This window comes from Seriola aureovittata, chromosome 2 (genome assembly GCF_021018895.1).
Source record: "Seriola aureovittata isolate HTS-2021-v1 ecotype China chromosome 2, ASM2101889v1, whole genome shotgun sequence".
NCBI classification, from domain to species: Eukaryota; Metazoa; Chordata; class Actinopteri; order Carangiformes; family Carangidae; genus Seriola; species Seriola aureovittata.
The window spans coordinates 26,780,001-26,797,500 of record NC_079365.1 but is presented as its reverse complement, the minus strand read 5'-3'; the positions used below and the strand labels follow the sequence as shown (position 1 = coordinate 26,797,500).

The following is a 17,500-nucleotide window of genomic DNA, read 5'->3' as shown; positions in this document are numbered from 1 at the left end:
TCCTGAATTAATGTCATGGTAGCAACAGTGGAGGTGGTAAGCTATGTTTTTTTTCTGGAGACTTCCTGAGTGTGTCAGCTGACTGACAGGAAGCAGAACATAATGTTGATACATGATACAAAAACATCCAACTCAGAGTTAATGAAATCAGAACACAAGGAACTTCTGATTGATCTTCATACCGAACAAAACGCTGAAACTTTGTTTCTTTCTCTCTGGAGGGAGAAAATTCGCTCTAATAGAGAAACGATAATTATCATCTTCTTATGAAAGACTTCTGACAATGTGCAATTTCAAAAGTGCTATACTGTAAATATTTTACTAATTACTTCCTGGAAATAGTCATTTGTTTCATAAGTGAATATAGAACATTTCCATTTCAGCTTCAAACAGAAGTGTGTAAAAACAAACTGAGCTTCAGAGAGTTTCCTCTGCTGTGAGAAATCAGGAAACCAAACAGCGCCTGTGTGAGATGCTGCTGGCGACCTTTGACCTCTGGAGGAAAAAAAAAATCACAGTAGAGCAAACGCTGTCTCCATTGGGCTGCATGAGAATACAGGACGTGTGATGTTTGTTGGACACTGGCATGGCCATGTACCGTAGGGCGTTAATGTAAACATTTAAACGTCACTGCATCTATTTAAATCTATTAGACGTTAGAATGTGTTTATAGTCCAGACAATAGATGTATGCATCATCCCCGCAGCTGCTTCACAGTAAAAGCCCCTCAGACACTCCTTCCTTTCCTTACATTCATCTTTTGGTGGCTGGAGGGCTTTTATTGTGAAGTAGCTGGAAGGACACAACAGACAGGGAAGAAATGAAAATCGATCAATCTATCTATCAGACGCAATCGAACCTGCGGGATGCCCAGCCAGTCATCGGCCAGCTGCATGGCTTCAGTGGCATTCTCCACTGGTTTCACTGGATCCCAGGTCTCCCAGTCTGGACACAGACCTGCGAACGACATACAAAACAAACAAAAAAACCAAAGCTATTAACAACAGCAACTTACAGACACACAACAGTAAGAGCTCTGCTGGGAAAACGTTGGAGTAATGAGCTCAAGTTTCACTGAAACTGAGTGACGACAAATCACATCCATCATCTACACTGAGTCCTCCACGATTCACAGACTAGCTGGTTCTTTTCCAGAAAATATTCCCACATCATCACCGTTAGATTAATGGAAAACACTCTAAATTTTGGCCTCACATACAGTACAGTGAGCTGTACAGCCTTGACACGCACACACACGCACACACACACACACACACACACACACAGCGTACCCGGTGCACAGCTGTCCACCAGGGCTCCCAGTGCCCTGCCGTTCCTCCAGTCCTGGCTGAAGTTGGTGATGGGCAGATCAGGGACTTTGTGTTGGATCCAGCCCAGCAGACGCTGTTTAGGCGTCTTCGACTCTGCCTGAACACAAAGGCACCAACGTAATCAATCAACAACAGATGTGTATTAATTACATATTCTGCTGTTCATTTTCTGTGTAATCTTTACATATTTAATCTTTGCTGCTTTTCTTTCCTTCTGCAAAACAAACCAAAACACTGTTGCCGAGGAACAAACAGAGATACAGAAGCCATGAGGTCAACAGGCGTCGTTGAAAAGTCAGCTGGGTGTTACCTCTTCGTCCTCGCCCTCCCACACGGGCATGGAGATGGAGTAGTGCAGGATCAGAGTCCACACCAGACCCAGGATCAGCTTCAGGTTCCCATCCACAATGGCTTTAGAGTCTGAAGGAGATAAAAAAAAGGACAGACTTGAGATCAGATTCACATTCTGCTTAACTACTGTAGTGATACAAACAACACATTACTCAATTACAGCCAATTTAACATTTAATGTCTTCATTTCAGCTCCTACAGTCACTAATAGTTAACTGATGACATCCATGTTTACGCCACATGCAGATTCAATCAAGCATTTCTTCATGTCTGCAGGTTAACCCAACAGAACCCCAGTTTATTTCAGACAGGGGATAAAAAATTACACAACACTGAGCCCAACTTGTGAAACACAGAATCTGAACACGAGTCAGAGCCAGTGACAAACCTGCTCCCAACTTACAGTGGATACGAACGTTTAGCAGAGCAGAACTGAGAGCTGCTGGGTAATGCTTCTCATTAATCAGACCTGACTGTACCGACTGGTACCACACACACACACACACACACACACACACACACACACACACACACACACACACACACACACACACAGAGGACACAATATTAGCTAATCTTCAGCTGCAGCACACAGAGTTCAGAGTAAATCAGACAAAACATTCCAGTCATTTTTAATCTCTCTGCCTCCATTTTTCTCTCCCATAATAACAACTTTCTCATTAAAGGGGGGGGACAGTCAAAGTGTTTCAGATTTTGCAGAGACACAGGCGTCGGGTGAAAAATGTCAAGGACACAGATAAATCAGATATTATCAAATAATAATTATCATATTTTATAATTTCAAAATAAAGAAACAGCTGACAAAAGACAATGAACATAAACAGGGTCATTTACATGTTAGTCGTCATCAAACAAAGTAGAAAAACACACTGCCAATGGACATGAGTATGATTATACTACATAAATACACTGCACGAGCTGCAGGTCGTCTTTTATTACTTCGGTTCCAAACACGATAAAGTGTTGTTACGAGGACGTGTCCCCACCTTCCCTCACAAACCTCAGACTGTGTCTTACAGGAGGTTAAATGAGAAGTTTCATGTGTGTAGGCAGGACTGTGTTGCAGCCTTCACCCTGTGATTAGCGAACACACAGCTCGACGTGCTGAGCCACAGTGTTTTTGAAGACTGCGAACACGGAGTACAGATGTCAGGGACGTGTCAGTCCAACATTTCTCTCAGTGCAGATGTTGCCACATCTATGATTCCTTTATCAGTTCTTCTGACACACCTACGATTTCACCCACACGCTGCTCTGAGTCAACGCCTGTGAATGTACGACGTGATCGACCAACCACCTGCTGAATCAGACGCATCCTGACGCATCTCGTCATCAGCTGAAACAATCACCTCAATCACTAAACACGTGGCCTTTGCTGCATGATGTAATGCCTCTGCTCCAAATTACTAGAGCCCTCACATATTCAAAGTTACCAAACATGTTTGTCTCTGCTTATGCAACTTGTGTTTCTGTGAGCCGACTTTCGACACAGTGTTCGGCAGATATGAGCCGTGTCCTCGCACTGCGACTGCGGGAAATCCTGTAATCCACCTGGTGAAGCTCCAGCTCCGCGGCACCGTCAGCAACACCAACCGTGGTCCAAACATGTTGCTGCAGCTCAGGTTTAGGCGGAGCTTTGAGAGGCTGCTGCCTCACCCACGGGTGACACAACACTGTAATGACGACTGTGTGTGTGTTTGTGTGTTAAGGTCGTATGAGAATATCCACAGAGGAGGAGAGGTTGCGACATCCTGTTTCGACACTCCTAATCTCTCTTTCTCTCTCTGTTGCCAAACTCAACACTCATTTATCTCCGTCGCCCTGTTTCTCTTTTGTCTCCATCTATTTCAACTTTTTCCACTTGTTTGTCGTCTCGTGTTTCCTCCAACCCTTTCACTCTCCACCTGTTTGTTTTATCTCTCACTCACTCTGATCTCTCTGCGGCTTTCCCTCTCTCTCTCTCCCTCTCTTTTCCCTCCCTGCCACATTTCTTCCCTCCTTTCTTTTCCGCTCTAAGGTCGCCCTGCCACACCTGTGTGAGTGTGTGTCACCACCAGCCGCCTCTCCAGCAAACATCCTGTCAGTGAGCAGCACACAATGGCCTTTAGCCTACACACACACACACACACACACACACACACACACACACACACACACACACCACACACACACACACACACACACACACACACACACACACACACACACACACCACACACACACACACACACACACACACACACACACACACACACACACACACACACACACACAACCACCCCTAGCTCAGCACTGATCAGTCCCTGTGACTGAGACATTTTCTTTATTGAGAGCAGGTGGAGAACTGACAGACCGTTACAGTTAAAGACATGATTGTTTAGTTAGTGCATGTGAGGGATTCAAATTGTACTTTTTATCTCTAAATTAATACTTTTGTAACTTTAAACAGCTGTTTTTTGTTTTTTTTTTAGCTTAAACGTTTCACACTAATTACACACAGATGCACAGAGCTCCTCTCTGGTGCAGCGGTTCCCAGCCTTTTCTGTTTGTGACCCATTAAACCAAAGCAAGTCTATTTCTGACCCACTGTAACCAGGTGACAAGTCTGTGGGTTATGACCAGTTCAAACAATGAGTGATTTTCTTTTCACAGGTTTATATGAATAATAATAAAAAATAAAAATAGAGCTGTGGTTCCTCTGGGGGTTCATCAGGGATCTCTGTTAAAAACAAAACAATGTATAGTTTTTCAGATTTTCCTGATTTTTAAAAATCATTCCCAACAAAAGTCTGAGAAGAAAATACCATTTTAATCCTGATTTGTTTTCCTACTAATATTGAACTGATACCAGGGGGTGGAAACACCGGCTTTACTGCCATCTAGTCATGTGGAGGGTTTTGCTTTTATTCGCTCGGGTTCTGACACGTAAAAATACTGAGCAAATGTTTTATTTCTCCATCACACAACACATCAGAGGGTCGTCTGATCAGTCCTGGATTCATTCTGCAGCAGGACAACGAGTCCAAACAGCCAGAGTCATAAAGAACGATCTCCAGAGACAAGAGGAACAAGGAGTCCTGCAGCAGGCGGTCTCGTCCTCTCAGTCACATGAGGAGACAGAAGACACTGAGACTAAACCCACAGAGGAACTGTGAGCAGGTTCTCCAAGCTGCTGGAACAACCTGCCAAGTACCTGAAGAACTGTGAGCAGGTGTACTGAGGAGATCTGGTTTTAAAGGCAAAGGGGGTCACAGCAAATACTGATGTGATTTGGTTTTTGTTTTTGTTTACTAAACTTTGTATGAAGTTAATTGATAAATAAAAACTATCCAAGGCTTTATTTTGAAAGCACTGTGCTCTAGTTGAGATGAACTGTTACTGTTTGACATTTGAAATGTTCAATTTTAATCTTAAATTGCTGCATTTTTGTCTTTGAACTTATAGTTTCATTCAAACTGAGAACTGTCTGTGTTTGTTTGTGTGTGTGTGTGTCCTTGCCGACACAGTTTTGCGAGTAACGAGGCTATCGCCATGGTAGCCTATTGTTCATAGAATAGAGAAACAGAGAGAGAGAGAGAGAGAGAGAGAGAGAGAGAGAGAGAGAGAGAGAGAGAGAGAGAGAGAGAGAGAGAGAGAGAGAGAGAGAGAGAGAGAGAGAGAGAGAGAGAGAGAGAGAGAGAGAGAGAGAGAGAGAGAGAGAGAGAGAGAGAGAAGAGAGAGAGAGAGAGAGAGAGAGAGAGAGAGAGAGAGAGAGAGAGAGAGAGAGAGAGAGAGAGCAATTAAAAGCATTGAGTCAAAACACTGATTGAGGAAGAGAAAACAACAAACACAGTGTATTGCATGTAAATGTGTGTAAACGTGTACATGTGTGTGACTGGGTTTCACAGCTCTAATAATCTGTGGCCTGATCGCTCCTTCCTCTCCTCCTCCCTCCATCCTCCTCCTCATGTGACTGACTCAGGTCTGGCGACACAAAACAGTTTTCATCTGTTCAAAGAGACGAATCCTCATGTTTTAGAAACAAAGTGAACAACACACACACACACACACACACACACACACACACACACACACACACACACACACACACCTGGGCAGGTAATGCCTAATCTCATCAATCATTTCCTTCTCAGCTTCAAGGACGGACCGGTCTTGTTAAACACAGTCGTGCCAACGGGAGAGTCTTCATTTCTTCATTTCTTGATCCGACCCGGCACAAATAAACACCCACTTATGAAACGGCTCCTTGGGGCAGAGGCTGGATCAGCGCGCACAAGATGTCGACATTAAAACACGTCTACAAGACTTTTACTAGAGATGTATCAGGGTCTATCTCGGCATATTTTAATGTGTCTGTATTTTCCAGAAATAAAACCAGATCAAATGCAGATCGTTTCTTACTGAACTGTCCTGAGTTTTCTCCACCTCAGCTGCTCTCTGTCACAGCGGCAGTACAAGCAGTTTGCTGCTTATGAGCCTGAAAACAACAGTGAAAATTGTTTTGTCACACTGGTGTGAGGCCCTGATTTGTTAAACCCCGCCGCTAATGAATCTGTCATCTCAGGTTTTAGCTTCAGTCTGCACTGGACGGCTGTGTCATCTAGATAAACGTAGGTATTGGATCGGAGTCGGTATCAGGAGATATTACTGGTGCTGGATCAGGATCAAGAAGTGTCACAGCTTTGACATAATTAAAACACAACAATAGAGAGAGAGACACAGAGCTGACACAGTCTGTCAGACAAATATCTGTGGTACTGTGCGTCATTAAAACACAGTTATCGAAAGATTTAGCATCACGATATGACTTAGTCTTACATGACTGCATCAACTAATCAATCAGTCAAAGGATCATTTAGCCTTTAGTTAGCTACGACTTTCTTTAGCCTGTGAACTCTCGCTTCCATCACCAGCTGAAAACTGAACCGGCATCCTCTTTATCTACAGACCTACATCTGCTGCAGCACCGGTCAGGGTGTTAACATATTACGACCTTTAAACGCTTGCACGAGAGGTTTGCCTCGCCTGCCCTGCTCTCTCAGCGACATTAAACTCCACAGTCACCTCTCCTCTCACATTCAGAGATTTATCTGTCCACAAATCCATTCACAAAAGGTCCCTGTTTAATTCAGCCCGGATCTGCGTCAGATAAACAGCGTCTGAGCCTCTCGGGCAGCAGCTACTCCTGCCGATACCTGCTGATTTGTTGACCTGTCGCTATGGAGACGCAACAACATCCAGACAACAAGGGCACTGCTGGAGAAGTGGGGGCTGGGAGGGTTTAAGTTTGTATTAGGAAAGACAAAGAGCGAGTGAATGTGTAGAAGGAGAAACGGAAAGTGAGGGAGTGAGATAAAGTAAGTGTGGGTATGTACAGTGTGTGAGTGTGTGTGTGTGTGTGTGTGTGTGTGTGTGTGTGTGTGTGTGTGTGTGCGCAAAGGTGGATTAGGTTGGAACAAAATGCCTCTCTTATCAGTGTGGCACACCTTCATTCCTACAGGAAGTTACATAATGAGCCAACAGCAGACAACAGACACACCTGCTCTCTGGGCCCAACAGTTAAACTAATAACCTACTAACCAACCCATAAACACCCGTCCAGTGGTTCATCACCTGCACACTGACAACTAACCAACAAGTTACGTGGCAGATTGTGTCAAGACTGAGCGAAGTTCAACTTTAGGGCTTTTTCAACTAATACTTTGAATCATTAAAAATGCAGCTCGGTTTATTTAATACAAAATACATTCAGAAGCCTTTTGCTCAGAACTCTAATATAAACACATTCACACCCTGTTTACAGGTGAAACAACTTCCCTGTGTCAGATAACTACTTCACTTGTTTGTTGTGACAGTTCAATCCCTCTCTCTCTCTCTCTCTCTCTCTCTCTCTCTCTCACATTGTCTCCCTAAGTCTCTCGCCCTCAGGGGCACAGCTTCCATCTCACTTACGACAGCTGTTCCTTCACCCTGATGACTAAATCACTGTCGCACAAACACACATGTTCGGCTTCCTACCCAACAATTTACTGCTGAACTGTAGAGAACAGTCGACGCCTGAGGCAGAACATCACACTGATGTCAGCGAACGCACAGCGAACCGCACCCCCGCAAAACCCTCAGCTCACCGTCCAACACTGGCAGGAGAGGAACGACGCCGAAACTTCATCACCGCTATAAATCTGTCACTGTAATAAAACCTTGTTCTGTACATGATTTGGAAAATAAATAAATATTATTCGTATTCACATATCATTCAATAAGCTGCTATTTCTTACATTATAGATACAGAAGTAAAATTAACTGTGTTTTCATCATTAGTCTCAATGTAACTGTATTTAGATTCTTCTCAACTGTGTTCAGTTGTTTTATAATCTCTGTGACCGTTTCTTCAAATAAAAGTCACAAAGTCATATATTTACTGATTGAAAAGGTTAATAAACAAGATAAAAGATGACACCACAGGTCGTCTGTGTGAGCAGCTCGTACAGCCCATAGTTTTCTGAAGCATCAACAAACTGTAATTCAGACAAAAACAAAGTGAGAGTCTGGAGAGCAAAGTGGATTTCAGCTGGAAATGCCCTTTAAAACAGAGGACGAGCAGTACCTGCAGTGGTAAACAGGATGTGGAGCTACTGTGTGTGTGTGTGTGTGTGTGTGTGTGTGTGTGTGTGTGTGTGTGTGGGTGTGTGTGTGTGTGTGTGTAGGTCTGACCCATGGCACACACACAAATTCCTCAACGGTGAGATCATAACTCCACCCCCTCACCCCCTAATTCTCCACACACACACAAACACACACACACTTCAACACCCCCTCCCATCCGAGGACCCAATGCATGGTGGCAAAGGAACAAAAGCCATAAAACACACACACACACACACACACACACACACACACACACACACACACACACACACACACACGCCTCTTCAAACTGCTGTCAGGTTACTGTTACTAAAACATCTTTCACTCGACACACAAGGGGAAAAAAAAACATATATAAACACGCACACACTCCAGGTGTGTGACATTACTCTGTGCTGAGACCAATCACCATCACCATCATCGTCATCATCATCATAGAGCGTGTGTGTGTGTGTGTGTGTGTGTGTGTGTGTGTGTATGTGTGGGTGATTTTTCCCCCCAATATCAATATAAGTCACAACATACAAACAAAATCATAAAATAATCAAAGTGATCTTCACTATGATGAACAGTCTTCTACTGTTTCGATGCTCCAGACACGTGTTAGAAGTGAAGATAAAATTGTCAATATAATAATTTTGTTTGGGGAAGATTAAGGACGGAGTTCGATGAGATCAAATTCAAACCCACTTATCAAATCTGAATCGTTTAAATTCGCTTGTTAAATCTGGTTGCGAGGGAAGAAACAACCTGATGGAAACTGACATGATGAGAGTGAGAGAGAGTTTAACTGGGAGATTCGTAACTTAATGTGAAGTGATCAGCTGATTATTAGATCATCACAGACTCGGTCACCGTCATTACAGATAGATTTACTTTTCTCAGTTTAAGAGTCTCAGTTCGTCATTTCAAGTCAAACACTTTGAGTCAGAACAACTCATGTTTCAGCTCTAAAGTCATCCCAAAACGAAAACTAGAAATTCTACGTTGAATTAACAAAACGTACATATTCACATTAAGTTAACGAGAAAAGATTAGTCTCCGTTAGACTCTAATAAATTCCTCTACGATGTTTTACAGTGAGGTTTCCAAAGACTGATCACCTAAAGTCCACGCTCTCTCGATGTCTCACATTTGAACCGTTTCCAGAAAAGTCAGGAGCCTTCCTCCTAAGCCTCATACGGCACTCCCAAACTGTGGCACCCATGACATCACCGCATGATGCATTGCTGTACTAACGATGCCGCTTAATGAGAGTCACATGAGTCATGCAGCAGCAGCTCAGAGGAGGCGATCCCACCGAAAGACCCAGATTACAGACAGAGAGAGAGAAGACGGCGCGAGGCTTTTAATGTCCTCAGTTCGGTTAATGAGGGGCGAGCGAGATACTGCGTCTGTGTCATTCTGTCTCTCTCTTTAATCTGGTCACTGGTCGGACGGTTACAGAGATGAAGAGAGAGAAAGATCAAAGACTGAGGAAAACTCGCTCTCATGTCTCTCAGAGTCATTCACAGAGAATTCAAAGAGGTGAATGAACCAAGAAGAAAATCAAACTGGAAAGAATCCAGCGTCGGTTCAAGAGGTGAACCTGAGAGTTTTCGCTCACCAGCACCGAGGAACAACCAGGAGAACCACGGCACAGGATCCCAGACCTGGTTCACAAGGGGTCAGGAGTTTACAGGTCCTGAAGTGAACTGGTCGAGATGCTCATTTTGGACAAACAAAACTGTAATCCCATTAACTCCTGTGTGGGAGTTAATTACAGTAGCCCAAATGGGACAAAATAAAAGCATGCATAACTTTCTCTCGGTCAGCAGAGAATAGATACCTCACACACCATCAGGGAGGCATCTGCTCAGTCCCACATTCACTCTGCAGCTGGACAACGAGCCCAAACATACGGCCAGAGTCATAAAGAACTATCTTCAAGAACATTTTAGAGGCCACAAGACTGCAATAAAAAATAAAATAAAATGAAAAAATCAGACAAAAACAGTTAAACAGCAGGTTTAAAAGCGCACAGACATGCATCACTATATTCTGCAGCTGAGCAGTCGGTGTTTCTACAGTCAGATGCAAAAAAGCGCAGCAACAAAGGAAACAGCAAACATGGACGTAAATAATTCTTAAAATCATCGTGGCAAATGTTTTATGGGGAAGTAAATGCATCACATCAAGGATACACACAAGGGGATCGAGTGTGAAACACAATGTAAACATTGACTTTTGTTTGTGTGTATTCTGAGTGACGTACAGTAAATACAGCAGCATGCAGCAGCATGCAGCATCATGCAGCAGCGCAGCAAAGTCAAGTGAGTGGGACGGTGGTCTCAGACTCTTTGGCCCCACTGTAAATATTTGAGCAGTTTTTAGCAAGAAGAAAGTCGAGCTCAAAGGAGTTTAAAACAAAAAGCAGAAGAAACATGAAAATATGAGAACCACAAGAGAGCTGAGTAACCAGCCCAGTGCTGCCCTGTCATTAACACACACACACACACACACGCACACACGCACACACGCACACACACGCACGCACGCACGCACACTCACGCATCTGGCATTACGTCTGCATGCATAAACAGGACACACACTGACAAACACACTGCAGCGTTTAGCCTTGCATGACCTCACCCTGCTGGTTCCCAGGCTATGATGTCATCAGAACCAGACCAGCCATGTGGTGAGGAAGAGGAGGATGAAGAGAGGAGAGGAGGTAAGGATGGAGAACAGAGAAGAAGTTGTGAAAGAAAGTGAAAGAGAAGACAGGACAAAGAAAATTAGCAATAAAAATGTTCAATTAGCAAAATTATGGACGAATGGACGCCGAGGTTGTTGTTCCTGAAACCATCACTTCCTGAAACTCCAGAAACAAAACGAACAGGGAGAGAAAGTGGAGGATAAGACGGTAGCTGATCACTGGTTTTCAGTACCAATATCAAAACAATACTTTGTCACACTTGTTTCTTTTTATTGAACAAGAAATGCTCGAAGGTGGTGGAGACCAAAAACAGAGCTACAAACAGGCGAATGCTGGACTTGATCATGTCGCTCTGTAACTGCTGGATGCTGCGAACTGTTTGTTTCAACTTAAAAAGGTGAGTTTTATGTTCACAGCTTGTTTTCTCTGCCCCAAGGTGCCCCACAGTATGAACTAAAAATAAAAGTATTGTGACACAATAAAAAGAGAGAAGAGAAAATAAGTGAAAAGAAAGAAAAGAAAAAAAGATAAAAAGAAAAGAGGAGAAACTGGAACCAGAGTGAGTTAGAGGTTGAGATGTTTGTAGCTGAGCCAGGCTGCAGGAGGTTCACCACTGTGATTATCACTGAACAATCCTCAGCCAACCCCACACACACACACACACACACACACACACACACACACACACACACACACACACACACAAAGCCTAAACCTCGAAATTTAACCAACCAGTCCTAACGCGACACTCGAAATTCCCAACACACATACACTGTGGTGTGTGTGTGTGTGTGTGTGTGTGTGTGTGTGGTGTGTGTGTGTGTGTGTGTGTGTGTGTGTGTGAGTGTGAGTGTGTGAGTAAGTGAGAGACATAAAATAAAAGTGTCTTGTCTTTGTTGGAGCCGTCTGTCTCTCTCTCTCTCTGTCATCTTCCTGTCAGTCTGATCATTAACCAAATTTTTAGTGACTGTCCTGAACGCTGCGTCATGTCTGCTGCATCTCCAACCAGACAACAACCGTGTGTGTGTGTGTGTGCGTGTGTGTGTGTGTGTGTGATTCCAGATCATAATGACAGCAGCGACACGATGACAACTGAGTTTCATAAAGACATGAACATCTGCTGTGAGACGACAGGATGACTGGTGTGTGTTGCACGCTTTGTTTTGTTAGCGCCACAAAACAAATTTCCATTCGACCCCCCCCCCCCCCTCCCCATTGTGTTTGAATGGAGTCAGAAGTCTCATCAGCAAAACCACACTGAAGCACTGGGCTTCCATATTAACTGTTTTGCGATTTGGGTGAACTGACCCTTTAAAAAGGAAACTTTACAGAACTACTATTGTGCTCTATATTAATGAATTTTACTATGAATCTCATCGGTTTTCTATCGTTTGCTTTTGTCTTGTTACATAATGGACAGAAGGGCTGCAACTACAACAACTATTTTCCCCTTTAATTAAACACCAATCACAGTTTCCTAGAGCCCAACACGTCTGTCCATTCAACGGTCTAAAAGTTAGTTTACAATGATACGTGTGTTCAAACAAAGCAGCAAATTCAGCCAAGAGAGGGTTTTATTTTCTGTCAATCAATCAATTATCAACTCATCTTTGCAGCGTTAATGGACATCTGCACCTTTTCATGTCTCTTAGAGCGAAAGTTTGACAGTTTGGGAAAATCTGCATATTTGCTTTCAGACAGAGTTTGATGTTAAAAGTGACATTTGTTCCTTTAAGTTTCACATTGAAAACCTGAACAAAGCTGCTGCATTTAGACCTGAAGCCAACAAAGGAGCTTTCTCTGCAGAGAGGTGTGTGTGTGTGTGTGTGTGTGTGTGTGTGTGTGTGTGTGTGTAAGTCTATATCCTTGCCTCTCTCATGTTTCCTTTTCTGCAGCAGCACAGAGGCTCTGTGTGTTGTGTTGAGACGGACAGACAAACACACACACACACACACACACACACACACACACACAACAGCCTTGCAGCGCGGTGGGGGGCTGATGACAAGGTGAAACACCTGTGTACAGGTAAAGCATCTTTAAGGTCATCAACAGACTGAGGTAATCCCGTCAGGTTTGTATTGTGTGTTTGTCTGTAGCTGCGGGCTCAGCACAAACCGTGTTGTCCAAGCCTCATGATTTGTCGGTTTGCCAAATGTCCAATCAAACTGACCCTGAGCTCAAAAGCTGATTGGCTCATAGATGTGGGTCACCACGGTGCTTTACGGCTGAGTCACACCTGAATGAGGCTTTTGGCAGAGTCACTGCATATCTCAGCTCGGCATGTCACACAGTTATTTTCAGTGAGTCTGCTTAGAAAACATATCAATCTGCGTGTGAAACGGTTTCCTGCATGTTCTGATGAACTCCTGGAATTAACGAGTGCCAGTGAAAGTAGCAGCGATGTGGGAGGAGTTATTTCAGGAACAGAAGAAGATATGTGGTTGTCTGATAACAAGATATCATGATAATGCAAAAAGGTGCATTTCAGCGAGAATCAACCGATCGCAGCTTGAAACTCTCACACGCCTCGCACCACCAGACGAACTGACGACACCACCTGCAGCTGAAATCAGTTTTCTTTTAGGTTCTGGTCCAATTCTGGAAGAATTCAGCAACTACATCACAATTTTTGTTCACAAATTCAACAACAATGCATTTTAAAAACCGGTGGCCTTACCAGAAACTTGAGAGATTGTTTCCATGTTAAATAACTTTCACTTTGCACTTTGTCTATTAAACCTTCAGACACTCTGAGTCATTAACGACACAATTAAAATCAAGGCTGTTTCAATCTGAACGCTGTATTTTTAAATCTCTAATGTGACATAAAGACGATTATCATTCATCGTGTTTGCTTTATGAAAAGCATCTTACATTTATATTATAACCTGATCACTGTGAATCATCTAGTGAGTGAACAGGCTCCAAGGTGACGTCACTTCCACAATAATTTACAGGATCTCTTTGATAGTTTGGTTCAACGTTCGGGATTTTCCAGGAGACATCTCATCAGCTCAACCACACACGAGGAGGATGGATAGATTTACAGAGCGTCTCGACACAAGCTGCGTCTCTTGCAGCGTGAGCTACAACCTGAAAGCAGTTTCCTTGTTTCCCCCAAAAAATGTGACTTTAGCGCCAACACCACAAGTCACGCTCCTTTAATTCCCCATCAACCGTCCTTCACGGCGGAGAATCTAAACACGGCAGAAGTTATGCAGGCTTGTTCAAGTTATACTTCGTCTAGATTTGACCTTCCTGCGAGTGACGTGAATTGAGATCTGGTTGTAATTATTGATCTGGTTGTGATTATTGATCTGAGTGTAAACAACGATCATCTCGACAGAAGCAGTAAACACAGAGCCGGAGAAGAGGATCTGGACTTTGAAAACCACTTCATCTGGACGTTCTGTGGTTTTGTTCTTCTACCAGCCGACAATGAAAGGTTCAACTACAGAGACGTGTTCAGTAAAAACCAGAGAAGAAGAGCAAACGCCACAAATGTGTCACCAGCTCGGACCTTTTCTGTCTCCTGTAGGACTGAAAATAAAACAGACGAAAAGATTGAACAGAACACCCAAGGATTAAATGGGCTGTGTGTGTGTGTGTGTGTGTGTGTGTGTGTGTGTGTGTGTGTGTGTGTGTGTGTGTGTGTGTGTGCGTGTGTAATTCAAACACTCCTGCCAGCTGTGACTTATAGACATGCAATAGCACATCAGAGTCTTTGCGACTCAAATTTCCAAAGGAAATGAAACTGATTCATGAACTCAACAATGGTTTTGACTCATCTCACTTCTACATTCATGTTTGTTTAAGTTTTAGCTTCAGTTCACTGGAAATCTCTTCCATCATGAGCCTGAATCATCTCAGAGGGATAGGACGTGTTGGTTTTGTACAGACGTGGTGGCGGTCTGCTTCTCGTCTAGCACCTTCATTATGTCAACACTTTCATTTTGACAATACCAAACTCCTGCAGAACTAATGACATTCCCATCGGCCTCAGCTGGACTTTGTGTTGTGTGCTAATGAGCTATTGTTTTATCCTGACATGCTAAACTAAGAAGCTGCGCATGGCTAACATTATACCTGCTTAACATCAGCAGTTGCTGACCAAACGCCCGCGGTGCCAGCGTGAAGCCTTATCTGGGCCAGATTAGTCTGCTGGGCCCGCGGACTTGCTCACAGTGCTGTTAATCTGATGTGTTGATTGTTTTCCTTCTTCACCTTCCATATGTGATCTGTTAAGAAGCGACTGAAAGACACAGAGACAACAAAGCGCAGCAGATGAACTCCACAAACAGCTCGTGGTCAAATCTCCGAAGAAACAGAGTCATTCTCACAGTCTCTTATCTCTGATCTTTCTCACAGGACCTGAACGCAGCAAGAGGCGGCTCCGGGTCATTAAAGTTATGTGACACTTCCCTTTCAAGGCTACCACACCCCCTCCCAGTCGCCTCCAGCCCACAGCCAATCACCGACTATGTTTACAGAGGTTGCCGGGACAACAGGTGGAATGTACCTCATCCCATGCTGACCTTAGTCCGCTTTTCTCCACATGAGTGTGTGTGTGTGTGTGTCTCAGTGTGTGTGTGTGTGTGTGTGTGTGCGCAGCCACTACACTTCCTTCGCTTTGTGTTGATACTCATCGTTCTTTATTGTGACGAAAGTGAAAATGTTGCCAAATCAGTTTCAGCTGAATCTGATCCTGGATCTGGTTTCTGTCAGAGTTTCACATGGAGATAAAGTTCTCCACAGGTCCACTCAGACCTGAGCCGGGACCTGAGTTGGACGGGTCCAAACTGTCTTGTTTTACTGCTGCAGGTCGCGGGTCTAGGGCTTTATTTAAAAAAAGCTTTTAAATTGAATACGTTCTTTTCTTTTTAATTCTTCTTTAATTCTTTTTTTTTTTATTGTATTACTTCATGATCCATTTTAAGTTTTCCATGAGACTCAGTTACAAACAAAAATAATGAATCTGATAGATCAATATAGATAATATGGAAAATATTTAGGACCAGTGAAGTAAATTAAATTATAGGCATCCAACAAGAAAAAACAAGAAAATAAAAAATTGTTGTTTCAAATAAATTATAATTGTGTCAACATGTTGTGAAGCACTTTTCAGGACAGGGGGGTACACAAGGAAAGATTATCATTAATATTATTATTTTTCCCACCCAGATGAATCAAAAACTCTGGGCCAAGGTCTCTGAGGTCTTTATATCCCAAAGAGGAAATTGACATGACATGAAGATGACAAACCAGCATTCAAACAACTAAACAGGCAGCAACACAAGAGCATGGACACAAACAACGACGACAACGTCCCCGTTCAGGAATTAGCATGTGAGAGCTGAACGCTGCTTTACAAGCGACTCTTTATCTGTGAGAAGCTCCTTCTTTGAACATCACACAAACAACTAGAAATAACAGCTGAAGCTGTAAAACAGCAGCCTGACGGAGAGTGAGAGAGGAAACCTGCTCAGTGACGGACAAACAAGTAAACAATAAAAAATGACTGAAATTAACATGTCGGAGACAGAAAGTTGAGTTACAGCAAAAAAGAAAAAAACAACAACTTTTAAACCAAGACACACACACACGCGCGCGCGCACACACACGCGCACACACACACACACACAACCCCGTCAGACTGAAACCAAGCGTCTATCAGCTGTCAGAGTTTAATGAGCCGACTGCTGTTGACACACATCGCCAAGGCAACGAGAGGCCGAGAGAGAGAGCGAAAGGGAGAGAGAGTGTGTGTGTGTGTGTGTGTGTGTGTGTGTGTGTGTGTGTGTGTGTGTGTGTGTGTGTGTGTGTGGTATCAGGTCCAGGGCAGCAGTCGCCTGCCTCTCAGTTAATGTGTCACAGAGAGAGAGAGAGAGCTGCAGCAGTAAACGTGTTACAGGCAGCACGATGTGACCACATGTTAGCAGACATTAGTCTAAAATAAAAAGCATCTACTGATCCGGTTTACACCGTCGATATTGACCCGATTCAGCTGATCAGGAATCAGCATCTTCACATTACAGCAGAGAAACCGAGTGTCTTGTGCAGCGAGTTCATATTGTTCTGTCCAAAGCAGAACTAAACAGAACCACTTCACCTCACTGCTGATGTCGTTAGCAGTGGGATAGCGACGCTCCAGAGACTCAAACAATGTCTTTGTAACAACCCTGGTGGCAGCATCTGCATATTTCACCAAGCCAATATCTTTTTTTTCTTTTGTCTGGTCTCAATATGAGGCCAGTTTGTTATTGGACAGTTCTGGAAAAACAAGCAGCGGTCAACAGTGACTGGCTGAGCCCACAAACGTCAGCTAGGGTCACAGTTATCCAAAGTTAGCCTGACTTTTATCCCCGAGTGTGGATCAAGCTCCAAAAGCACTGGATGCATGATAATGTGAGAATGCACCTCAATAACATATTTGTATCACTTCCTCGCT

General features: G+C 43.6%; 1 protein-coding gene across 2 annotated transcripts in view; it reads right to left on the bottom strand.

Moving 5' to 3' along the window:
- The window catches only part of LOC130179345 (filamin-B), a 61,281-nt gene that overhangs the window by 36,400 nt on the left and 7,381 nt on the right, over positions 1-17,500 (bottom strand). For both annotated transcript variants that reach the window (XM_056392266.1, XM_056392257.1), the window contains exons 2-4: positions 1,642-1,751; positions 1,293-1,428; positions 860-957 (exon numbers count right to left, since the gene is read on the bottom strand). In XM_056392266.1, the coding sequence (XP_056248241.1) occupies positions 860-957; positions 1,293-1,428; positions 1,642-1,751 (344 nt within the window). The remainder of the gene's footprint in view (positions 1-859; positions 958-1,292; positions 1,429-1,641; positions 1,752-17,500) is intronic.